The sequence below is a fragment of the Diplotaxodon limnothrissa genome, linkage group LG10 (genome assembly GCF_057381915.1).
Source record: "Diplotaxodon limnothrissa isolate DT_005_m linkage group LG10, D_limnothrissa_male_GT1.1, whole genome shotgun sequence".
Taxonomy (NCBI): domain Eukaryota; kingdom Metazoa; phylum Chordata; class Actinopteri; order Cichliformes; family Cichlidae; genus Diplotaxodon; species Diplotaxodon limnothrissa.
The window spans coordinates 33,688,915-33,715,495 of NC_140605.1; the positions used below are offsets into that span (position 1 = coordinate 33,688,915).

Below are 26,581 nucleotides of genomic sequence, written 5' to 3' on the forward strand. Positions count from 1 at the left end.
AGTATGGCCACAACACCTCACTTTTTTGCCACATTTATTGCAAACCACGGCTCAGCTGTTTGTGGAGGTAAAATACATCCGCACAATTACGCTCAGCCATTGTTGTGAGTGCGCACGCCAAGGGGCTGCGAGACATTTATACAGCCGTATTTCGCACATGACTATGAAAGGCGGAAGAGGAAGTAGTTCCTTTGAATGTAGGCAATCCGAATGTTATAGTTTCTTTCCACTGTGTTCCTGTTAATGATAAACTACAAATTTACTCTAAATTACTAAAATATCGATATTTTAATGTGAGAATCGATTCTAGAACATAAATGATTGGTATCGGAGGAATCGATATTTCAGGATCGATCCGCACATCACTAGTTGCCAGATGGTCGCGGACCAGTGCAACTGAGGCCGTATTCACTTGTCCAAGCCAGACAAATCAACGTTGCTAGCAGTCACATGTCTGCAAAGGCAGTTACATGTTCGTGTCACATTTTAAACACAGACTTAGAAGTAGCATGTCCCACTTTTATATTGTCTATGATTCAACATCAGCAGACTAATAGCTTAAGGTTGGATTTGAGCTGAAAAACCAAACAATCCTTCTGCTTCTTGTTTTTTAGAGCTAATATTAGCTAATGCGGGCCTGCTAATACAAAATGCTAGCTCTGCTAAGTCCTATTTAGCATCATTAAATTATTCAAACGAGGTCTAGTAACTTCACCGTCCATTTTCATAGTACTTGATGTTTAATAACCATATTAGATTAACTCATTAACCATCAGTAAACAACATAATTACAAAATATGCATAGCTAACATTTGCTTTTTAGAGTAATGAAATCTCATAGCAGATTTTTATTTATGTAGCCAAATTAAAGCTAGCTAGCTAAGTCAACTTTACAGCTGACTTTGACTTAGCAGACCTTAATGTTGACATACATAACATGAGATGCAGAAGTATATTGTCAGTTTTGTGTGCTGAATACCTAAACACTGTTTCATAGATATTAGCTTACACACAAACACAAGTAATAATATTATCACTGCAAATAGCAATCACAGATTTTTCAAGGCTTTTTTAGTTCATATTTTGTATCTCCGTCTTTTCTGGGTGAGGAAAAAAAATCATGTTAATCAGGGTTTACAAAACGCTGGGTACGCTGATGAGCCAGGTGTAAATTACCATGTGATCTCTCTGTGCAATGACATCCAATCAATGGGCCTTTCCAGCTGCACTTTCGGAAATTAAACCCAATGAGCAAAAGTGGCACCCATCCATCTCTGTGCTACACTTCCCAACGTAGAATCCCACAGATTGGCCGTCATTATCCAGACAGATCACGTGTTAACAGCATGAAGTGGAAACAGGCTCTTAATGAGCAGCAGCACATGTAATCTACCTCTGCTTGAAAAACAGCCAGTTTATCCTATGACATCCAAGATCGTAATCAAAATGCTTTTACTCACACACCAATGAACCGATTTCAGAGCTTTACCCTCTGAAGCACCGCTGTGTACACATTTTTTTTCCAGAATAGCTCCCAACCACGGAGTTTATATCCGACCAAACCAGGAAGCCGATATGTCTCAACTGAAGTTTACAGAACCAGCTTTAAAATGACTGACAGCAGACTGGGTGATATTTTGGTTTCAGAATCGCCCTTTAATAAAAAGATCCTTCACACGAGACATTAATAAATGAGTCGAACACAATGATTTCCCCGTCCCATGTTTGATTTAATAAGTGTTATGGAAAAATAACTTCCGGTTCACTGAGTTCAGACTGCCGAGGTTCATCTTCAGGCTTCCCCTCGTTCTGAACTCTGACATCACATCCTCTCGACCGGGGTCAGACCCAGGATGTCGAAGCTTTTGGCCATGATGGCTGCAGTAGCTTCGCAGAGCAGCATCCTCCACATGTTGATCTTGATCACCTCACCTGAAAAGGTAAAAACAGACAAACGGAGGAAATCAAAGGCGTGTTCGAGTTTATATCTCTTGAACTATCGGATTATTTTCTCAGTAAATACGCATTTTACAAAAGTGCTAGCACAAACCAATCCCATGATGAGTGTTTAACAGGACTTTATTTCCCCATTTATTGTCCTTATGTAGAGGATAAGAAATAACAAGGCAGCTAAAAGATACAAATTCTGAAACAAAATAAAATTAAGGCGGCGATGATGGGAAAAAAGACAGAATAATAAACAGAGGTGAGGTGAGACTGAAGCGGTCAGAGGTGCACTAGACAGCGAGACTAATAAACAACAAAAAGATCAGAGGGCGTGTTTAATGATGCCGCCATCACCCGGCAGCATCAAATAAAAATCAGTGACCTGAACATCTGCATCCGCACACAGCAGCCGTGACAGCCTCGCACTGTCAGACGGAGAAGAAATTAGTATTTAGTATTTATTTATTTATTGTCATTGTCAAGAACAATGAAATTGCGTTTGGGGCTTCCATACAACCCAAAAAAAAGAAGAAAATAATAAATCCAATAGAAATTAAGTCGTTAATGAGCAGCAGAGGAGCGTTACACAGACAGGTCGTTAAAGGGGCGTGAACGTGGACCCAAACAAGCCGACATCCTGGTGTGCGGTGATGCGACAAGGATGGAGACAGGAGAAGATTTTTTTCCATTTAGTAATTAAACACACACTGGTCTGTGGATCGCCATTTTCTCCATGTTGATTTGTTGAAGCCGGCAGTGATCATGTTCCAACGAGAAGGTGGAGTTACTCTTAGGTCACTCTTACTAACAGGCTGAACGAACTCGGCCAGTTTAAAAGATGATAATGGACCCAGCAAAGTGCTTCAAAGCTGCATTCTATTTAACAACCACCAGAGGGCGACTGTTCTGGCTGGAGAAAGAATTGCAGCCCTCGGCTGTGAAGGTTCTCAGTCATCCAGGTCATGGTAGTCTAAAGAGCTTGGAAAGAAAAACTTCTGGACTTCTTTAAGTTGCTTGAAGACGTTTCACCTCTCATCTGAAAAGCTTCTTCAGTTCTAAGGTCAAATGGTGGAGAGTCCCAGATTTAAGCCCTGTGGGAGTTTCCCCCAAGGGGGTCACGAACCCCCTAGCCCCACCCTATCATGTGATTTCCTGAGGTCAAGCTGGTCTTCAAGCAACTTAAAGAAGTCCAGATGCTCTTCTCCAAGCGTTTTAGAATTCCAGCCCTCGGCTCCTGGGATTTTTGTCCTCAGCCATCACTTTCCTTTAACATCAATCTCAAACTGAAAGCAAGGCCGCTCTATGATCTGCACACAGAATCGCAGGCTTTGTTTGTCCATCTCCGAAAAAGATCGTGTAACGTCATTACAAAGAAACGTTGCTGTAGTAAATCTAAGAAACCCACCAGCAAGGCGCTCTGGGCTCGAACGACCTTACACTGGTGTAGTCTAATAAGCTGTGGGCTCTTTGTTAGCAGGAAGGCTGTACAATGAGTCAGCCCTCAGCTCAGACTAACAGTCCAGACATCCTCTCTCTCATCAGGATTCACTGACGACCTGCAACACATCGATTCCTTCTGCAAAAGCAACAGTGAAAAGTCGAAAATTCAAACCCTTCTTTGCAGCTTCATACTAAACAGTCGGGTCTGGATCCTTTGGCCATCCAATAGGACCTTGGCTCAAACTTTTGTTCTGACCACATTATGCCAAGTTTATTATTTCAAAGTTTGGACAGCTTTGGTTTTGTTTTACAATTTAGGACACAGAAAAGAAAACCAAAGAATTTAAGTACTTTAGAAACACAACTTGGAGTAACTTTTAAAAGCACATTATGAGAGGAAAGGACGTCATATCAAACCAAACTCTGAATATTCAAATCAAAGTGAAGAAAAAAAACGATCATCGGATGCACTAAACAACCAACACGCGAACACCAAACTGAAGTTTGGACCCTGACCAGAGAGTTGTCCCCCTGAAACTGATCTAAACTTCGACCCAGCTCACCCGTCTGCCGGTCCTTCTCCACGCAGTAGCAGCTGTCGTAGAACTCTGTGAAGGTGGTGGCGAGCTCGTACACGTAGTCGCACAGCGTGTGGAGGAGCAGGTCGTCCAGAATCTTCTGCAGGATCTCCGGGAAACGCTGGATGCACTTCCCCAACTTCCACTCCTTGTCGTGGTCCAAGAGGATCTCCGTGGTCTCTGCCGCCTTCTTCAGCGTGGCCTCGTCGATTTTGGCCAGACGGGTGATGGACCTGCGAGAGGAAGACAAACGTTTAAAAACCAGTTAAAGAGTCCAGGCTAAAAAGAAAACGACTGGGAGGGCTGTGCTGTCTAACACCTATAGCCTCAAATAGTTAATAGTTATGAGACGGGTAAATCTACTACAAAGGCCCATGAAAACGCTCAGAACCAACACCTGATGATCTCCAGCAGTGATTTTGTGAAGAGCTCAAAGACTTAATGTTAAAGGCAGATACCAAATATAATTGTTCTGTGACATTCAGGAGAATATCAGAGCAACAAATGATGGACAAACCAAGTCCTGAGACAGTTTATTACTTATCCAAACATCGGCATGAATCAGTTCAACTCAAAGACTAATTGGCTTTTACTTGTGATGGTTTTGATGTTTAAAGCAGGGAGAGTCGCAGTGGTTAGCTCCAGTATCCTGCACTCTCATTGGTTGTTGACCACTCCAAAGTTGGTTTAACTCAGGACCCGCCTACTTCATATGAACAGCGGTTATTCTGCTCAACGTGACTTTAAATCACTAAATATCAATGACCTTCGACAGTTTCCACGTCACTGGTCACCAAAACCCTTTCACACGCCCCCGATCTCCTGCTGGTGATAGGATGAGAACTCTGCTTTGGAAAAAATGTATAAAACAAGTCAAACCGGTCTGATTCTCCAAGCATCCACTCGGCCACAGTTATCCCATCGTGTTCCCAATAACGATCCATCTTTTATCCAAACCAAGCAGAAGCCGGCTTATAAAAATGACCCGTTGATAGTTCATCGTTTTCTCTTTTTATCCTCCACCTCAACAATGAATAAACCAATTTTAGGAAAATACATGAAAGAAGTGATGTTGGGGTTCATGTTGAGGAAACCCAACATCTCCTAAAACACTGATTAAGCTCAGTTTTTTCCTTCTGTGTCCATGTTCAGTTAAACTGGACAGCCCAGCTCATGGTTTTAAGTTCTGCTTCTGTCCATTTTTCTCTCTCTTCTTCTTCTCTGAATCTTGAACAGCACAGCAGGGGGCAGCTGCCGTCACTGAGTGTTCTATTGACTGAACGCACGAACATCGAATCCTCTCGGGCGAGCCTGCTCACCCCTCCCGGTTGGAGGGGGAAAAAAAAAAAAAAAGAGAGAGAGAGAGAGGGGATCAATCCTTTGCCGGGCGCTCTGCCACCCCGACTAACTCCTCCGGGAAGCTGGAGAGGAAGATCAGTGCAGCTCTTGTGCAGCCTGGAGACGCTCAGTCGATGGAGGGGATAAGGGTGAGGACAAATTGGGTCTCACTGAGTGGAAATACCCCAAAGACTAATCCCAAGCCACAACGATCGCAGAGGGTCTGGCGAGGCCGATCTGATACGAGTAATGAAAGTATACTGGTGCTGATGGGAGGTTCTCGTACAGGACAGACGAGAAAAATGGAGGCACTTGATTTAACTTTCAGGATAGTTTCAGTGTCCTAAACTCAGGGTCAAGCAATAGTTCATATAACCGATGGACAGATTACTAAACAGACCGGCTTCTGCATTGCTACATAACTAATCTTAGCAGCAATGCCGCTCATTATTTTACACTGGGTTTGATGGGCTGCATGAAAAGAGCTGCAACAGAGGCGCAAAGCTGCAACTTTCCACTTTATCTCTGGATTTAGTCCGAATCTGAATCTTCAAGTGTAAAGTGAAGCCAAGACTAAGGTCGTCTCAGTGACTGTCAAATGCCAAGACTGCTGGAGAAGACTGAGGTGGCACAAAGACAGGATGGAGTGGGCCACCCAGGTTAAATGTGGAACTCCTGGTACTCAGCCGGGACTCGTCATCCATTCATCTAAGACTTTCAAACCTTTCCTGTCAGCCAATAACTTTGAACCCTGAGTACACATGTTTGATTTACCTCAGTTTTCATGTGCACTTCAGTAAGGTTGCAAACACTCGACACTTCATTAGCTCCTTTAGGGCTGTATAACAGATCAGGACTTCCGATTGGTCCACGCTCGTTTAGATCCAGGCTGTTCTAAACTTCAGAACTCGTCTAAATCTATATGCTATTTGTATCCTTGTGTGCCTGACTGTGTGCGGGAACACGTGCACTTCTTAAATCTTTTTTATCTAAACTAAGTATTAAAAGTTGTAGTGAACCCTGACCTGATGCGGGTGAAGGCGTAGAGGAGATACGCCGCCGTGTTGCCTCGGTCGTCCAGCATCTTATCAAACGAGAAGACGTAGTCGTTGTTGCGGTTGTGGGAGAGGTCGGCGTATTTGATGCAGCCGAAGGCGACGGCCCTCTGAGCCTTCGTGAGCTCCTCTGGAGTCAGGACCTGCAGAAAGAAGGTTTTCTTTTATTAAAGCAGACAATCTCTCCCCATCGCCGCCTTCGCCCGGCGTGCTTTATGGCATTAAAAACGCTGATAAGTGTCGTTTTAATCAGTTTGTAATTACTGAAGGCAGTGCTTCACCTTCTGCTTCCAACAGTTAAACCAGTGAGATGAATTTAATCCAAATAATGAAACCAATTTACAATCCTCGGGCAGAGATTAAATTGACTTATTGAGTCATAGCCTTCCCTTGAATCTGTGTGTGACGTGTTTGATACCGTAGGGAGTGAAGAGGAGGATTATGAAGATTTCGTGATAGTGATTAAAAAACAACAAAAAAAAACTGCAGTCAAGCAGAACACAGCAGATAGAAGAAGTGACGTGACAGGACAAAGATTAATGGCACAGGTGAAAACAGGGCTGCGAGTAACGGGCAGGTTAGATTTAAGGTCAGATTTGGAACAAATGGCCACTTTTCCATAGCAGAAACTTCCAACGTTTACACAAACTGGCCTTCGTCTGCTCCTCCAGCTGTTCCCACTGTTACATACGATCAACTGAACTTTCAAATCATTTTGAGATCGACTGAAACACCAAAATAGAGCTCGAAAAAAACAAAGATAAATATGATGGGAATACTGGTTATGTAACGTAACTCGGGCTCTATGACCAGAGGTGCACAGAGATGACCGGGTTCAAGCTTTTTCGGCCGATGTACGAGGAGGACATTTGTCCAGCTTCTGATTTTTTCAGATAATATGGAAATTAACTGTGAAAATATCCTGCAGTCTACATAAACAGAAATTCACATTAACTACGTATATTCAGGGTTTGAAATAGGGTTGGGCGATATTTTACAACCAACAAGCGTCAGTCCAATAATCGACGATGGAGGTATATTCACGCATGCGCAGACTTTTGATGGGCGGAGCAATGTAATCATGCACGGACTGATTTGTGCATTTACAACACAGAAGAAGTCCAAACATGGACGAACTAATTTCCCCCCAAAAATTAGTGCTGTCAGTGTTAATGCATTAATGTGGCATTAACATGGTCATCACCATTAACGCCATTAAAAATTTTAACACCCTCAACCCATCTGGAGCGCAGAAACGTTGGACAAACTGCCCGAAATGTGTTGACAGAGACATTTCAGGTATTTTGACTCTGTGCTCCAGACGGGTTGTTAATCACATTAGTTGTGATGATGGTGCGCTAACGCTGACAGCACTAAAAAAGAAATATAAAAGTTGCCAATTTGGGAATTCTTTGGCTTTAAACTAGATGAAAGAGGTAAACCTAAGGATGTAACCAAAGCGGTGTGCCGCTTGTGCAGACGTATAGCGAGCAAAGTACTCAAACACGACTAACTTTGTTTCTTCTGTTGACTGCTTCCATTAGCTCCATCACTATTAGCAAACTGACTCAAATAAATAAATCGCCCTTGTAAAAACGGCCGCCGATAGTCGATATATTCATCCAATCGCCAAACTCTACTTTGCAGTCACTCTGCTTTTCTAAATTAGATCCAAGAGTCTGAGAGTGACTGCAGTGAGGTCGACTGTGATTGTTTGTAGACAGGTTGCCTCCCACAACGCAACCTGTGCAATCAGCTTATGACCCAAAGTGGTCGAACAGCGAGTGGTCGAGTGTAAACCTCTGGTTGAACAGCTGTTTACAACATCGAACATGCAATCGCTTATTTTTCCTGAACAGAAAGACAAATCAAGCACTAAAACCTGCAGTTCCGCTAATGTCCACTAGAGGCCGCCTCCAAAAGCGAGTCAGTCCCCATAGACTGCCATGTTAAGATGACCAACCTTACAGCCGTAAATAAATCTTCACAGCCCGCTATTAAATACAGTTTTGGTCTCCATCAATATTTCCACCTTCAACAACTACAATGGGTGAATTTATGTAATTATTCCCAGCGGAGGAACAATTCCGGGCTTTGAGATTCTGGAATATAAAAATGTAAACATAAATATTTTATGAAATGATTGCAGTAAGTGTTTTTAATCATCCTGGCATTCACAGACATTTGTCTCTGGGCCGAATCTTCCATTTTCACTCCATTTATGAACCAAATCCTAAATTCAAATCCCCCTCCTGCTCCAGAGCCTCTAAAAGACATCAATGTGTTTTCAAAATTACCGCAGCAGATACAAGGTTTTCTCATTTTTGTCCCATCTTTTCAAAAGTGTCGAGGGGTAAAAGTTTGAAGTGGAAATTTCCGAAATGTTCTATAAAAATATGAATCTTTAAAACTCTGCCTTCCCCTCCTTTCATTGCATTCTGCCCTGAATCTTAATCCCATCTTTCAAACGGGGCTTGATGTTCTTTTATTTAGTACTAGAAGGTGTATGTTACTTCGCTGAGCTCTCAGAGTGGCTCCAAAGAAACAATAGATCTCATCCCCCTGGTAGCTGTGACCTGCTGATTCAAGGACAAACCTTCAATGTTTTATAAAATCTTGGATCCTTTATTGAATTACAGCAGAACAGAGCGAGCTCTGAGAGTTTAAAGGGAAGCCTCTATAATCCAAGACTGAGAAGCCTCTACTCTAAGAGTGTAGGAGAAAAGAAATAGCCTTAAAGACACATTCAGACGTTTAATAAGCTGGAGCCAGAAGTACTCGACAACTGGTACAAAGACTAGCCAACTGATTACTCGTCTTATCAAAGAAAGGCACTTTATTTTAATTCTCTTTGTATTTAGTCAGAAATTAAACATATTTATCACCATTTTTTGCTCCTAATACACAATTATTTCTTTTAAATGAGATATCCTGATCAAGGGGTGCAGTGATTCTCCAAAACCAGCGTCTGGGCCGTACCACTTGTTTCTTTAGAAGAGGGTCAGTGACATAAAACAGGCCTGACCCATTTTTCTGATGTGTTTATATTAACATTTACTCAGATTACACGCATATCTTTGGAGTAAGTTTTACTTATATGTGGAGCTACTGTTTTGAAACGTGAGTGAGGAAGACTGATGATCTTATTTTGATGTAGTAAGAGGAAGACAAACCATTGAAGAGTGCAGATTAGAGAAAATCCTAAATAAATTCCAACTCGTGCACCCAATTCTTGTTTTAAAAGGTGAAGATAAAAATAAATGTATAAAGTAAAACATATACTAGAATCTTTAGAGGATCTAGTGTCGTTAGGTCCAGAACACCTGATTACCAGGTCGCACAGCTTAACGGGGTGCTTTAGTGACCTCATCCACCATATCCAATCAAAACGGAGAACCAGGAATGAGAAATGCTAAAATAATCATGAATATAAACCTTTCTGAGACCCTCAGAGTCCAGCAGAGCTATAGGTGGATGTTTATGACCAAATGGGTTTTTGACTAATATTCTACTCAACCTGGCGACACGTTAGCGTTTTATGTACGCGCCTTGAAAATAAGCGACTAATCAGCTGAGCTGTTACATCCAGCAGATTCTCAGACCAGTTTAATCGATCCCAGATGGCCTGAGTGTTTGTCAGTTTGCGATGCTGAACATACGTTAGCTGTGTGACTTTTTCAGAAAACCTGACCTCTGACCTTGAGGTTACCTGTAGAGGCACCTGTGGTTTTAATTTGAATTTAATTCATAAACACTGCCTGATGCCTGCCCGGCGCTTCAGCCTGATGGAGAAAAAGAATGAACGGCTGAAGTGGTTGAAGGATTATTTTGAACACTGAATCATGCAAAGCTACTTTGCAAATAAAAATATGGAGCTAGAATGAGGAGAAGAGGCCCCATCATGCTTAGAAAGGTTCCTGCTCTGCACTACGAGCTAAAAACCCCCAAAACTGAGTTGCAAACTCAACAATCGGTCCCTGCAGCGAGAAATTCTTACAGTCTGGTCTGAAAGGCGCTTTTCTAACAGCCACAAAAGGACAGGTCAGGGCCGGAGAGGCCAGGATGTGTGTGACACACGGGGCAGGATGAGACAGGAAGGGCCAGAAAATAACAGGAAATAAAAGCACCAAACACAGAAGACAAAAAAATGAGGAGAGAGCAAAGTGTGAAACATCACAACTGCTGAAAACAAACATGAAGGAGCAGCAGTGTTAGAGAGCGGGCTGAGGTTCACGGAGGCCACGGCTGGGGTTTGTTTTTAATGAGGCCGGGTTAGCAGATGGTAGACGTGGGCACCGACCCAGACGGAGCGAGGAGCGCTGGGCCGGAGGGGCCTGCAGGGGAGCTGGCACCGGCTTCCGGCAACCTTCTCAGCATTAAAATTGCTGCAGTGCAACTGAAAGTCAGCGACTGCTTGCACCACACCTAGTGCTCCACGTAATAACTTAACCGGGTCAGGTTCTCTTGTTTTTCTCCTCTTTAAAAAAAAAAAAAAAAATCTCCCTGCAAGTTTAACATCACAGAAACACCTCAGCACCAGCAGGTGAGACACGGCGAGTCAAAGTAACGGGAACGTCGAGAGCCTCGCTGTGTGAGGCGGAGAGAGCGGCTAACATGGCCCGGGGAGGGAAGAAAAGGATGTAAACAGGTATTTTCTGAGTTGAATCAGGCAGGAAACACTTCCCACCTCCAAACAACCAAACAAGCAGCTCTTAACGAGGTCCGGGCGAGCCGGTGATGGAGGATCGGGGCCGGGCGGCGGCGGCGTGGTTTGGTTTGAGGAAACAGAGAGGAGGGAAAACCGGACGGGAAACACGCTGGCAGAAGTTTGTTTTTCTGAAGAATGACTTTAGAAAAAGGAAAATAAACAACTCGAGGCTCGAAAGACTCGAAGGACTCTCCGCTGACAAACGCTCAATCCACCGAAGATAAAAAAAACGTGAAGTCTGACATTCGTCTGAGCTCTGAGCCCTGAAATGGGATCGCTGGGTCATCAGTCAAAACGCAGAGGCGCTCAGCAGAGAGTCAGAAAGTTTATGACACACAACTTCCTGCTTTATCTGTGCAAAAACTTCCATTTAACACAGAATATCTGCTGAACTCAAGCAAACTGAGGCAGTCAGCTTCCCTTTTACCCTCCACTAACCTCTGGTTTCCCATGATGCACTTTGCCTCTGTGTTTACACACCAGTCAGCTTTTTATCATTAATTATTACTAATCTCCGTCCCTCTTCCAGTGTCTTTGTCCTCCTCTCACCCCCAATGGCTCTAACAGAGATGGCCCCGCCCCTCACTGAGCCTGGTTCTGCTGGAGGTTTCTTCCTGTTAAAAGGGAGTTTTTCCTTCCCACAGTCGCCAAAGTGCTCATAGGGGTCATATGATTGTTGGGGTTTTCTCTGTATTACTGTTGGGGAGGACTCTTATATACACTTTACAGTATAACACACATAGTATACTATATAAATACATCTGAAGGGAATATGAAGACTCACTATGGGAATGGATGGAAAGTAAAAAGAAGACGTGGAAAAACTTCAGAAACAAGGAAAAGTGGGAGCATCTAAAGCACGACCACATGGTGATGAACGTTAGCTTGTTTTTAGCGATGTCGTAGCTATATGAGCCGTTAGACGCACGTGTCACATGACTTCAGTTCAGGATCACCAGGTAGCCTAACGAGCACATCTTTGGACTGTGGGAGGACAAAGAAAGAAAAAATAAACATTTTCTGTGTGTTCTCCTAAACGTCGATGTTTTTAGTTAACGAAGCGAAACGCTCGTCCCATCGAGCCTCTGATCACCAAGCTTCACGTCTCCCGTCCGATTCTCCTCTCGAGGTCTTTTTAAAGCTCCACGTGTGTGTGGTGAATATTTAACCACGAGTCGTCCTGCTGATTCAAACTCGATCGATGGCGGGAAGTCTTTTTTTATTCTTCCTCCTGGGTTACATCTGCTGGAATAACTCCTGTTATTGCGATGATGTTATATCCATATTCTGTGTCAAATATTTTATCTTTTATAAGCAGACGTTTGGAGCGGCGAGGGACGCCGTCCAGCGAGTCGCTCATTATTTCTTCCCCGAGCCCGGCTTTCGATTCGCTCCGACGAGGCTTATTTTACAGCAATGACCACCTCGCTCTACAGTAGCCATTAATTCTTCCCGCTCTCATCCCGCTCAGAGAGAGCCAAACTTGGGAGCTTTCTCATCTCGTCCAGACACACTGAGGCTGAAACGCCACCGCCCGGCTGCTTCCCTCTCATCCTCTCAGCCCCGTGTGGTCCTTTCATCCTCCTCAAACCTCTGCAAACACTTTTCCTCTCGGCTGTTTTGAGTCATTAATCCAAACAAGAGCAGAACCGTTTGTGTCTGATTGGTCAATTTCACACTGATCGTCCGCTGATGAGTCAACAACAGGAAAACAATCATTCCGGTTTGTAACCTGATCTGTTTTTCATGCCCTCTTTGAGCTCTCCACCTCCACCACACGTTAAAGGCACACGTTTAGAAGTAGCACCGGCTCTTCCTGCTCAGAATACACTGGTTACCTCATACTGGGCTGTACTGGGACCCCAGGTTTGGTCTGTTTAAAGATCCAATGGGATATTCCCATTGATAACCTGTTTTTTTTTTTTTATGTGAAGGCGATGTACCAAACTGTAATATTCAGACGTTACCAGCAGCCTATGGACCGACCCGGGTCCAAAGAATGTGGCGTTTCCTTATGTTTGAGCAGTGATCATGAGGAAAAAGTTACATGCAGCTCGTTTTAAGGTCACACTGCAAGTTGTTATTGTATCTATTTTATAATAAGTTAAGGCCCAAAACATTTTTACTGATAATAATAAAAAGACATTTGATGATTAATTCAGTCCATAATATGGCCCCTGAGAAGCATATTTACGATGTAAGATGAGGAAAACATCCAATTTTCAATATTGTCTTCTTTAAAAATCTGACCTGTTACCTTCTTGTTGTGCCTACTTTCAAGTATTTGTAGGTAAATATAAAGGTAGATTATTTATTTATTAAAAATAAAATGAAATGATGTTTAATTACACCCGTGTTATGAAGTGTTACCTTTTTTCTTTTAATTTCTTTGTGCGCTTTTCTTATGTTGGAGTGCTTTTGACCTCTCAGGGCCACCGTAGAAGTGTTCTTGCTTACGTCATCTCGTGGAAATTATATCTGAGTTGAAATGCTCGTTGGCCAGTTAGTTACTCTAACTGGGACTGTTGGTGAGGGCCGTCCCAGTTTCTCGTGTGGAGCCTGAACTCCTCGCTGCCGTGTGAACAGGTGAGGATTTTCTTAAACTTCCCATCAGGTTTTTGTTCTGCCGCGTCTGCAGCCTCACCTTGTCTCGCTCCTTCTCCTTCAGCTTGTCCATGGACCTCTTCAGTCCCTCGTCCAGCAGGTCCATCAGCCTCACCGTGTCTCCAGAACGAGTCTTAAACTTCTTCCTGTGGAGGAAACGGCAGAAACAGCGGCTCAGTGCGAGGACGCCGGGTTACAAACCACCTGCAGGGGAACCAGTAATGGAGCTGCTGCAGTTTCACATCCCCAACCTGAACCAGCAGAGGTTCCACTTCCTGTCTCCAATAATTATCATGACAGCAAACTATTAGATTACTTCTGCTCGCCTCGGGGCGATACATTTTGTACAATCAAGCAAATCAGCTAAGCATTACAAGCCGAGCACGAGCCAAAAATTTAATAACCCCCGCCTCCCCTCCCTCCTCTGTTTACTCGCAGCTATAACGGCTCCCCCCGTGGCTGCGTTAAGCTCTTATTGTCTGGATGAGCGATTATGAGAACAGCGTGATAAATTTCTAATGGAGTCTGCCGTAGTGCAGACATAGTGGGGCCAATTTACGCCCCCCCAGGTTACCGCGGGGCATTTAGCGGCACTTAGTTATGGCCTCCGCGAAGCGTAACGTCAGCCCGCCGCCTGAACCCGGCGCTTCTTCTCAGGTCGACTGATTAGGAATAAACAACAACGTGACAGATAAGCGGTCAAATCACAAATCTGCTCACCAATCAGAGCGCAGCGATCGCTCACACGACGACACGATAAAACCCAACGCTCAGAGACGAGGTGCTCAAAGTGCACGACAAAAAAAACGGGAACGCGGCGGGAAAAATATATCTGAGGTGTTAAAGTTTATGAACGTGATGACTTGGAATCTACAAATAGATAAAAGAAGAAGAAGAAACAAGAGGAGGAGGCGTGGAAGAAAATGGAGGTTTGATATAAGCAGCGAGAGGACAAAAGAACAGGAGGACATAAAGACAGTGGAGGAAGAGTGAAATGAAAATGTTGAAGAACAAGAAGAATAAGAAGAAGCTCCAGAAAAGGGAAAAAAATCAAAGAAAAAGTTAAAGCAGCGGCAGAAGAAAGAAAACGAGGAAATAAGTGGAAGAGAAGGAGGAAAATAGGAGGAAAGGGAGAAGGACGAGGAACGCAGGAGGAGGAGTAGACGAAGAAAAAAATGAAGATAAAGAGGAAAGATGGAGAAAGGAGGAAGACGCAATGGGAAGGAGAAAATGAAGGAAGCGAACGAGCACTGCTGAAGGAGGAAATAAGTGGAGGAAGAGGAGGAGTTAAACAGAAGAACAGAAAAGTTTAATTAAACAAGCAGAAGAAGAACGAGAAGAAAGGAAGAGGAGGAGGAAGGAGACAAGTAAAGAAGATGAAAGAGGAGGAAGGAATAATAACAACACGGACTCTGAGTGAACTTTTTCATCACTGCTGTCCTCCTCTTGCTCCTCCCCTTGCTCCTCCTCTTGCTCCTCCCCCTCACATGCTGAGTAAGGCAGGCTCTGCGATTCGCTGCAAATGACTAAACTGTTTGTGGGGCAGTGGCTGAAAATCCTGCGTTTGATTCATCGACGCAGAAAAAATAAATAAATAAATAAAACGAGCCTTTATGTGAGCAGCGGGAAACACAGGAAGTCTGCCCGTCTGGCGAGCAGAGACCTCGGATCTGAAGTTGGCTTTAGACACATTATTTTTTAAAACCCCAAAAAGCAGTTTTATTGTTTTAATGTTTGTTACGTGTAGTTATTCATTTACTCGTTTACTTTGTGGCATTCCAAAACCGCCGCAGAGCGCCCTCTGGTGGACAAACTACATAACGCGGCTGCAGGGCGTTCCTCCCGGCTCTTCATTTATCAGCCAATCAGGCGGGCTCTCATAATTGAGCCCTATTTTAGAATTTTGACTTCCCTAACCATCCACGGATGAGGTCAGGGGCGGAGTTATAAGTGCGCAGTGGGCGTCGTCCAAGGGCAAGACCTAACCACGTACACCTCTGCATTGAATCCATGTAGAAACTATGGCGTAGCCTTCGCGAGCGGCCGACACTAAAACACTAGTGGCAGGCTGTCCCCGGGGAGGCGGTCCTTTTAAACCTCAGAGTCGTCACATGATCCACCTCAGGTGCTTCAAACCCCACTCACACTTTGTCCCCAGTGACAATGCCCCACCCCTTTTTTCCACCCCTTTTCTCAGCACCACCTCCCCAGTGTGTCTCCACCCGGTGATGTCATACCTGGCAACAGTCGGGTACCTGCGGCCCTCAAACAGCACTCAGAAAAACAAACCCTACTGTCAGAGCGTGTTTTGAACTCACTTGTCCTCCCCCAACACCACTCCAAAGCCAGCGTGCTCCACCCGGGTCACTTTGGGGTCGTACCAGCCGATCAGCTGAGCTGCGGCGAACACCACCTGGAAGTGCGTGCTCTGGAGGGGAAAACACACCCAAATCCAGTGAGAAACCCTCCAAACGTCATGTTCAGGAAAGAGACGGAGCTCAGACTTAAATCCAAACCCTCTGTGGTCGCGTCTCCACCTACCTGTCCACTGTCAGTGACGTAGATGATGATGTCGGCCTTCTCTTCAAAGATTCGTTGGCGAATGGCCGCGAGGTCTGACGTGTCGTAGGTGTAGCCCCCGTCTGACTTGACGACGGTGAGGGGGATGGGCTGCCCTGGGGGGAAGACGACCTTACGACCCTCGTCGAGCTCCATCAGGCCTGAGGTGGAGATTTAAAAGGATGGAGGTGGTTTAATGAGAAGGTCCAGTCAGTCCAAAAAAGACAAGGAGATAAAAACAGGAGGGCACCAAACATTCATGAGGCAATGCTGCCACCTGGTGGTGACACTCAGAAACTACAGGCTGCACTTTATTATCCACTGAAAGAAGAAAAACTGATTCTATAAAGATTTCTCTAAAAACCCAAGTCAGTGTGATCAAGGGAACAAATAAGCTCTATTTCTGGTAACCCTAAATGCTCAGAAATGCCCTCCGTGACCTTTGACCTGCTGCACACTGACCTTTCTTCTCAAACTCCTTCACCACCTCAACCATCAGGTCCTGGTAGTACGACTCTCCTCTCTCGATGAGCTCGATGTCCAGGCAGTCGTAAATTTTCTGAAACTCTGGAGAAATTAAAAAAAAGAAATAATTAAAACCTGTCACAGGTAGACGGGCTGCTCTAAAGAGGGGGAGGAGCTCCAACGGGTTAAACCCATCCTCGTGTCACATGACTAATTTAAGGCCAGCGGCTCTGAATGAGGGACGAGTGTTTCATTCCTGTTAGCATGAAAGGCTAAAACCCGACGTACCTGTCCTGGACACGTCACAGATGAGGTTCCAGGCTTTGATGAACTCCGGCTCTTTGCTCTGCAGTTTGACGACACACTGGTACGCCCGCTTCTTAAACTCCTCGTCCGTGTCAAAGCGCTTCTTTGACTCCTGAACGAGAGCACGAGAGACTGTCAGCTCCCTCGTTTCACTGTCACAGTCAAAGCTGAGAAAACGTGTCTCCCACACAATAACTCCAGTTCATCTAATGAAGCCACGAGAACATTTTCCCCTCACACTGAACATGTTCAGAAGCCTCCGGGTCGGTTTAATTTGGGGCTTTTTTCTTATTTCTGCAGCATTTCTGAGCTTTAATACCTTCACAGTTACAGGAAACGTTGACATGAAACCTTCAGGGCTGAAGACGCGTCTAAGCTGCACCAGATTCATGTCTGTACCCGAACATTTGATCAGTGTCATGAATGCAGAAACTTCAAAAAGTGCATTCTGGGCAAACTTTCAGGGCTCGCATCACCATGTGGGACAGGTGGCTGTCCCAGTCAACTTTCTGGCTCAAAGGAACAACGGCAGCCACATCTTTTTGTGTTTGAGTCCGTTTTTTTTTTTCCACAGAACTTAAATCTGTTTTTCAGCCCTGAAAGTTTCATGTGAACATGCGATCGTGGCTCAAGAGTTGGCAGTTCGTCTTGTAATCGGAAGGCTGCTGGTTCGAGCCCCGGCTGTGGCTACAATGTAGCTGCCATCACCAGTGTGTGAATGTGTGGATGACTGAATGCAGTGTAAAGCGCTTTGGGGTCATAGGGACTAAGTAAGTGCGAAGTTATGATGGTTAAAAAACTGCACTTGGGGTAAAAACCTTAAAGGGTCCTAACCCCACATGGGATTTTCCCAAAAGCAGCCCGATCACACACAGAGACGGGATGAGCATGAACTGACTTTGTAGAAGGCCTGCAGGTCACCGATGGGAGGGGAGACGGTCAGGTAGTCTGGAAACATGTCCTGCAGGTGGGCGATCAGCATCCCAAACTGGGTACCCCAGTCCCCCACGTGGTTCAGCCTGCAGAAATAAAAACTAACTTTTTAGATTTTATTTGTTGAAAGGTTTTTAACGTTCGCAGCTACGACACAGCGAGCGCGGCCAAGCTGACCTGAGGACTTCGTATCCCAGAAACTCAAACAATCGGCACATGCTGTCCCCGATGATGGTGGAGCGCAGGTGACCCACGTGCATCTCTTTGGCGATGTTTGGAGATGAGAAATCCACCACCACCTGAATGCAACACAAACACACAGGAACTGATAAATGCAGACGCTGAGACGGGTAAACCCATCACAGGTGAACTCAACCAGCTCCACGTTTTTATTCCTGGACTCTATCAGAGCAGCTTTGCATGAGTCATGGTTCATAATAAGCCTATTTTATGTTTGATCAGCGCCGTTTTGGTGTGTTTAATCAAACTTTTTGACATCCGCCTTAAACCACACACGTTTTTACTTCCTGTCACAGCTTCAGTTTAAAAGCAATCTTCTTCTTTCCAGTGTTGCATTAATATTAATTTCTGTCTCTATAGAAAAAGCTTATTTTGGATTCTCCCTCATTCACATCCTCCACCTCCTCCTTCTCTTCTCTGCTTTTGTGAGCATACACACATTTTTTATGTCGCACTTTATATGAATAATTTCAACTCCACACAGATAAATGTGAACGTGACTTTTACTCATTTAATTATTTTGGTGCTGTAAGTGTGGTTCTTTATTTTTGTAACTGAAATAAATTAATTAATAAAATAATCTAATCTATCCATTTTCTGGTTCCTGCTATATTAAACTGAGCTCCTCACCTCATCTCTGCGTCCAGATTGCCTTCACAGGAAGCTCATTTCTACAAGTTTTATGAAAATTTTTTATTTATTAAGAAAAAAATTTAATTTTTCTTTTCACAACTTGTAAAAAATATTTAAAATGTGAACCTAAAATCTGCTGTAATTTGCTTTGATGTCACTCTATAAACTGTTATTGTTTGTGTGCGTTCGTGGAAGGCTTTTATTGTGAAAGGCAAAGACCGAAACAATAAAACTGGTGGGCGGGGCCTCTGTGGTACTCTCTTTGACATCACACAGAGCCAAGAGTAGAAAAAATGCGCGTGAAACTGTGTTGAATACCAGATAATTAGACACAAATAATTAAATCAAATGTTAAAAAAGGGATCAAAGACTTCCGAGGTTAACTAAAAAGGAAAAACATGGCGGGAAAATGACTTCAGCATGTGCACAGACCTTCTTCTTGGATGGCAGTGGTGGGGGTTGCACTCCGTTAATCAACAAGTTGCTCAGCTGTTTGGACACAAATGTCTTCTGCAGGTAGATGTTGATGAAACCTGAAAGAGAACTTTTTTTAGACTCACTTTTTAGGCATTTATTTACTCTAGTTTTAAATCTTTTAATATTTATACAAAACAAAGAATTATTTCTCTTTAAATATGTACACATTTGACAAGGTTCTAAATTAAATTAAATTAAACTAAACTAAACAAGAAAAAGTTGCATTTCCTGTGAAAATGCAGTGTGAATGCCGTGTCGTGGAAATCGGCTTCCGAAAACAGCTGAAGAAGCAGAACTGTCTGCTGAAAACATGCTGCAATGGGCGAGAGTGGAACCAGCCCTCCTGCTCATCTCACTGAGCTAAAACACAGCTCAACACAGCTGGCATTACTAGAAAGAGCTGAACAGTTTAAAATTTGAATGGTGAAAACTGTCAGAGTAGTTAACCAGCAAAGAAACGGAGCAACTAGAATAATAAGGTAGAAGAAGAAGAAAGTTTAAAGAGAAACAGGAACTTAATAGCGTTCCTGTTACTATAATTGTGTGAATGCCGTGATGTCTGTGTTGACATCATTAAAAGGCGGAGTCTCTACCTGGCCCCGCGACCTCCGTTTTCTGGACGAGTTCGTTGTCTGGAAGATTTTTGATAATCTTCTCTGCGATCTCCCTCGGGTTCATCTTTATCCCCTTTGCCTTCAGCATCTGCAACCCGACAGCCAGAGACAGTCTGAAGCAAAGCTTTTTAATCTGACCTGCTGAGACCAGGACACACTGCACTGCTCAAATATAATCCTCTAATTTGACTCAATGCAGCTGCAGCTTTTAAAACTGTAAAAATCATAGTAAGCTATTAGAAATCACAATAAGCAACCAGAAATGAAAATAAGCCACAATAATTCATAACAAGCCACCATAACAACAATAATTCATAATAAGCCACCATAAACCATAATAAGCCACCATAGATCATAATAAGTTGTACAGTGTCCTTGGGTGCTTTGAAAGGCGCTATTTAAATAAAATGTATTATTATTATTATTATTATTATAAACCATTAAACATAAACTCGTCAGTTTTCGGGCGTGGCGGTCTAACCTGGGACATGCTCATGGCGCTGTTGCACTGGTAGTCCCCAAACTTGGCCTGCTGGCTGGGCGCAATAGAAAGTGGCGGGTTGTCGAGCTCGGGGCAGGAGGCCTGGATGGCCTCGCCGAAGACCTCCTGAAGTCGCTGGTTGATGTTTAACATGGCTTTGCCGCGTTGACTCAGTGAGTCTTCCTGCAGACTCTGAGGACAGCACAGAAAGGTTTAATGGTTTTTCATCAATGTGCTTTTCTCAGGTTAAGATTAAAACGCCTCAGGACATCTTTCAGCAGAGCGCCACTCACCTTCTTCAGGATGTTGAGGCGGTACTTGAGTCGGGCGTTTTCCTCCTGCAGCTCTTCCAGGCGTGGAGATGGACTGAGGTTCTGGGAGTTTTCAAGATTTTTGATCTCTGCAGACAGACGCTGGATCTCTTGCTCCTAGATATCAAAATATTTCCAATTTCCAAGAAAGACACTGAGAAAGAAAGTTCCAACTGGAGCTGCTCAAGAAGCTTTAACGCGCTCCTATAAATAGTAAATATTTTTACACCGAGTTCCAGCCTGAGAAAATGCTTTAGGGTCTTAAATGCTGCCCATTTTTAAAAGGAACTGTGGAAGTATAAATATTTTTACCTCTATGGCTACGAGCATTACATCAATGATCATTAAAAGAGGACCGAGTTAGCACCCTGTGGTACACCTCAGGAATTATAAAGACACATATATTCATAACCTTTAACTCTTTTTCTGTATTTCACTGTTGATCTCTTATACACCTGTTTTTGATATTTGTAAACTACTGTGCAAAAGTCTTGAGCCACCCCTAAATTTTTTTAAAAATCTTTTTCTTTGGATATTAGCCGTTTCGTTTTTACTCCAATATATATACCTGACCATTATCAGATGTGGGGGGTGGGGTATGTGGTAAGCCAGTTAACATGACCATGAATCATTTAAGTATAAAACAAGGAACTTAATTCAACAAATGAATCAATGTAATTGCGAGAACTTAAGACTCACGTTCGGACTTCAATTACAACTTTGGTTTTTAAAATAACTTTAAACACATTTTTTTTTATTAGAAAAACAAATAAATAAAAAAAAAAACAGCCTTGGGTTATGTGAGATTAGACACACTTTCACTTTCTTCAGCTAAACAACATCTGCATTCTTTTTAACCCAAATAATAAATGTTTTGACTCAGCAGAGAAACCTGCCAGTTGACTTTCTCCCATCAAATCTTCTCAGATCAGGTAGCTGATACATTTTCAAAGCCATTTTAAGGCAATATACAGAAAATAAGGAATTTAATGAGTCCCTGGATACATGGTGGTCAGGTGGGCAAGAGAGCTGAGCAAATAATAACTGTATGTATAATGTATAAAAAGTTAATAATACATTTTAACAATTTCGACAGGGTGCACAGCAAAGTTAATATAACCAACTTAGACTAAAATTACACTTGAAAAACATTTTAGTTAAGAAAATAAAAATTAGAAAAAATTTTCTATAAGAGTTAAAACGAAACTAAACAATTTGTGAACTTGGAAAACTAAAATAAAATAAAAATTACATGTTTAGTTTTTCAACCTTGTCAGGGCCTGGGGCTAGCGATTTTTCCAGTCGGGCTACCAAAATCTCTCTCTGCCCTGCCCGTCGGGCTATTGTAGGAAGGAAAAATATATGTCAATGCTTTTGCATTCTTTCAGAAATGTAGCTGGGTAATTATGTCATTGGCATCGGTGAGCCACTGTCAATATGTGACATATTGAAATCGCGTTTGAATTTGCGCTTGTTTTTTTGCTTTCACTTTGCAATCGTGCGAACTGTGTATAGAGAGCGACAGCACTGATCTGTGAGTGATGATAATTTGTGCACCAATTCCTCTGACATCGTCTTATTAATTGTTAGCTTACTATGCAAACATGACAAGTGAAATCTCCCGCAGCTTAAACATGTGAGAGGTTGATCGCGCAGAGAATCGCTGAGCTTATGTGAGTGCGTGTGTAAAAGCAGCAGGATTTATATTTGACTACGATGACCTGGATGACTGAGAACCTTCACAGACAGATATATATTTTAGTTCTGCTGAGCCAAATAAGACAGGTCAGGGTGAAGAAGTGACAGCCAAAGAAAAGCTTACCACAAAACGGAGAAGTTATGACAAATCAGACTATAAGGCAAAAAGAAAGTGCAGCTTTATGGTTTCATGGACAAAAGAATTTCTGTGGCTGCAATATGACGAGCTAAATAACCAGGGCTGCACATTAGTGGTCCGCAGGTGCGCATTCGCTGTCAAAATAAAAAACACGCACAAGATAAGAAGTTGCAACACGTGTTTGCGTACATAGGATTTTCAGGAGGAGGACAGACATTTGTTTAGAACTCTTAAAGATGTCGAAGACGCTCCTTTAAGCAATTACTGTGATGTTCCTCCACCTCCAAAGAAATGTCAGAAGGAGTCCGAACCACAAAAGAAGCACGTATTCTCGGAAAAGTAGTTGCAGGAGGTGAGCTGGCTTCAAACAAATGATGAACGCACAGAGATGTGGTGCAGAATGTGCCGTGAAAATCCCACTCTAGCGGACAAAAACAGTGCTTTTTATATGGACGCAAACGCGCGTTGCAACTTCTTATCTGGTGCGTCTTTTATTTTGACAGTGAATGCGCACATGCGCACATGCGGACCACTTATGTGCACCCGTGTAAATAACATAATGTTCTGCCGGGTGTGTTGTTGGTTTTCTCTCGATTTCTGAGTCGACAAGCGCCTTTGTTACTGGGACCAGTAATTTTAAGAAAGGCCCCCATTAGAACCCATGAGAAATGCAAGAAATGCATTATTGCTCAGTCTGCAATATCTTTCCCAGAACAAACACCAATTGCAAATAACATACTAAAAATAAACCTGAAAAACCTGTTTAGACCAGCTACTATGTTGCAAAGAGTGAACTACCACTGGCACAATGTAGCAGTCTTTGCAAACTTCAAAAAGCAAATGGCCTCGATCTTGGTTCCACTTGTCTCTTACCCGTGACTTCAGCGGAAATTTCAAAGTCAGGATCTGACACAGACTGATTCATGTCCTACACAGTTCTTACAAGTTCATAGAAATATATGTTCAATTAGAACCAAGTATTTGAGTTGATGATTGTAATTTTTATACAATGTTGTAATTTGTTTTTCAACAATTTTTGATTAATGTTTTGTTTCTGTTACCATATTATACTTTAATGTATAATATGGTAACAGAAACAAAACATCAATCAACAAATTGCTCTCTTTTTTATTCGGGCTACTTAAATTTATTTTGGGCTACCAAAACCTGAAGAGTCCCTGCCCGAAGGGCTACCAGGGACTTTGAAATTTTGCGAGCCCTGCTTGTAATATTTGTTATAGCTTAGCTGATGAGGCTTTTATGGAATTTCAATGTCTGCAAGACTGAGAGTCAACAAGTAAAAGATTAAAAACGAAAGTAAAATTAAACGTTTCAAGCAATAAAAATTAACATGAAGCAAACCTGTTTTCAAAAACAACTGAAACTAAACTGAATTCAAAACTGAAAATGGCAACAAAGTAAAAAAATAAGAAAATACAAAACTATCCCTCCACCAAAAGACCGACCACACAGCAGGACGACCTTCAGTACGCCATATAACTGAGTAATTAATAACTACTTCTTATCAAACAATAAAGCGAGTTACTCTTTTTCCAGCAGCTCAAGCTGCGCTGTGCAGTCTGCTGAAAACAAAATGCAAAAACACCCACATCACATTTACGCTTCAGTTTATTCATAAAAGCGTCTCATCGCTTAACGTGTCCAAAATCAGATGAAAGCGCCACACAAAACAGAAGGAAAATTAGGAACCGACAACTTTACCTAAAGTCCACTGAACAGAAGTGAGCCTCGGAGTTCAGAAACACATCGCTGTGGTGACTTTTAAAGTCTAGCCCAGGTCGGGCTGGTGACACACCAACAAAGTGATAACGAAGCAGACCTGCAAGTCTTTAAAGCGCACATCGTTCACCAAAGCAAAACTGAAAGTATTTGTTTTACAATGTGCGCTCAACAGCTGATGCAAGAAATGCTTTCATTGCAAACCAGAAAGACGAGCGCTCTTTAAGCTGCCATCAAACGTGTTTAAATACCTGGTAACAGGAACTATTTCAGAAAGGCCTTAAAGAGACACTGTTCAAAAGAATAAAGAAAGTTAGTTAAACTTCTGAATTATTGATGTTATCAGTTAGTATCAGAGGTTATTAATCAGGTTCAGCTGCTTTGGTGTTATTGACGTTAACCAGGTGCAACGATGAGGCAACGCTCGCCTGATCCGACTGAACGCCTCGGAGACGTTATGTTTCAGCCCGTCCAACGCCTCCAAACCTCGGACTGAGCACAAGCTCGCTGACGCCCTGGTTAGATATCCAGCATGATTTTTTCCCCACACCTTTGTGTTTGTGAAAACACACCTGATGTGTTTTCAAAGTGTATTAAAACCTGCTTAATCTCCACTAGAGGGCAGCAAACACCACCTTAATGCTTAGATTTCAAGGTAAGGGCTGCTCATGTTTTTATATCAGATATTGGGTAAATGTGACATTATGTTTTTTCATATTGTGAAACATGCTAGTAAACAAACTCAGGCAGACTAACTGTAATTTAAAGGCTGCATGAAAAAATCCTCACATATGTGACTCTGCAGGTTAGTGCAGGATAAAAAGGTTACTTTGCTGCAATGTGGTGGATTTAAAGTGGAGAACCGTGTGTGACTGGTGCACAGTGGCTGTGGGTTCATGGTCACAGTTAGCTTACATCAAGTGTAGCAGAGATTCATATAAAGTTTAGCTGATGATGCTGTGATTCTGACTGAATTCCACTATCATATTAACTTCATACCGTCTAGTATAAACACAGCATAAACAGTGTACTGTGGGTGTAGAGGATGGAAATCAGCCAGGACTACTATTCCATCTACATCTGCTCACATCTGGCTGACCTCAGTTGTGTACATCCACAGAGAGCAGCAGGTCAGCTGATCACAGCCTGTACACTAAGAAAATCTACTGGAGCTTTCAATAGAAATTATTATGAGTTGTGATTCTTTTCCCCACACAGAGGCATGACAACTGATTCCTCCACCTGCTGAATCCACTTTAACGCCTGACTGGACACATTTTCCTGTTTAAACACAAAGTCACCCTCTACAATGTAGGTAACACAAAATACAGCTTTCTTCTATTTTCCTTATTTTTCTTCAGATTCAAACTACAATTAGAATTAAAAAGTTTATATTCCCAACGACTGATATTATTTTATCATTATGTCAATAAAGCACAAGGTTCAGTTAGCTTTGCATAAAAACAGGTGGTAAAAATGTCCTTCAAGGAGATACTTATACTTTCTTACTAGTACATTTCAAACTTGGTACTTTTTTTTATTTTTAAAACAGGATTATCTGCACTTCTACTTAAGTACAGAATATGTCCTTACGGTGGGTGGGTGGGGTAATTTATTGATTCATATACATATCATATATCATAAAAGCTCCCAAAAAGGAATGTGAAATATTTATTTTTCTGAAAAATAAGTTTGATGCCAGGGTTAAGTAGAGAAAAATGTTCTCGCCAGACTCAATTTAAAAATCTTCCGATTTAACTCCTCCTTTCATTTTCAGTAGTCACTCATCTTTCTGGGCTCCACTGTGCACAGGTGATAGCCAATCACATCTGGTAAGTTCGGCATATATGTGACTTACAATAACGAAGCACAGCTCTTTAACAAGTAAAAACTCTTCATGCCATTCCTCCTTCATGCGCTGTCAAAGCAGTGTCCTCGAACAAATCAAAGGGACCTCCGACTACAACAAGACACGTTTGATTTAACAAACTTAACCCGAATTTGACACTAATGCATAGATATTCAATCAAAGCATGTCTGGTTTACTCGACACTGCACCTATTCAATAAAAAGCCAAAAAGTCTTAAATTAGTACTTTTTTTTCATTAAGTCTGGCAGAACTTTGGAATGTTGCTATCCGGCGGCAGGATGCGCATTTAGCCCTACAGCTCGCATTAACCGCTGACCTGTTGCTGCAGCCGGGCCGTGTACTCGGTCACAGGGTCTCCCATGTTCCTGAAGCTCTGCGGAGAAACTCTTCTGTCTGCTGGACTTGGAATCTCGTGGCTGACGAAATACAAACCGGAGGAAAGGAA

At 42.7% G+C, this 26,581-nt stretch overlaps 1 protein-coding gene across 1 annotated transcript; it reads right to left on the reverse strand.

Annotated features, from left to right (window-relative positions):
- Positions 1–1,616: 1,616 nt before the first annotated feature.
- Positions 1,617–26,581, reverse strand: rars1 (arginyl-tRNA synthetase 1). The gene is made up of 15 exons (XM_085364122.1): positions 26,453–26,581; positions 20,672–20,806; positions 20,379–20,570; positions 19,877–19,985; positions 19,239–19,339; positions 18,111–18,232; positions 17,899–18,019; positions 16,983–17,112; positions 16,692–16,796; positions 16,212–16,390; positions 15,989–16,098; positions 13,711–13,816; positions 6,329–6,501; positions 3,951–4,198; positions 1,617–1,932 (listed from the first exon to the last, which is right to left on the reverse strand). Exons 1-15 carry the CDS (start codon positions 26,495–26,497, stop codon positions 1,823–1,825), a joined length of 1,986 nt encoding a protein of 661 aa, XP_085220248.1. The 5' UTR covers positions 26,498–26,581; the 3' UTR covers positions 1,617–1,822.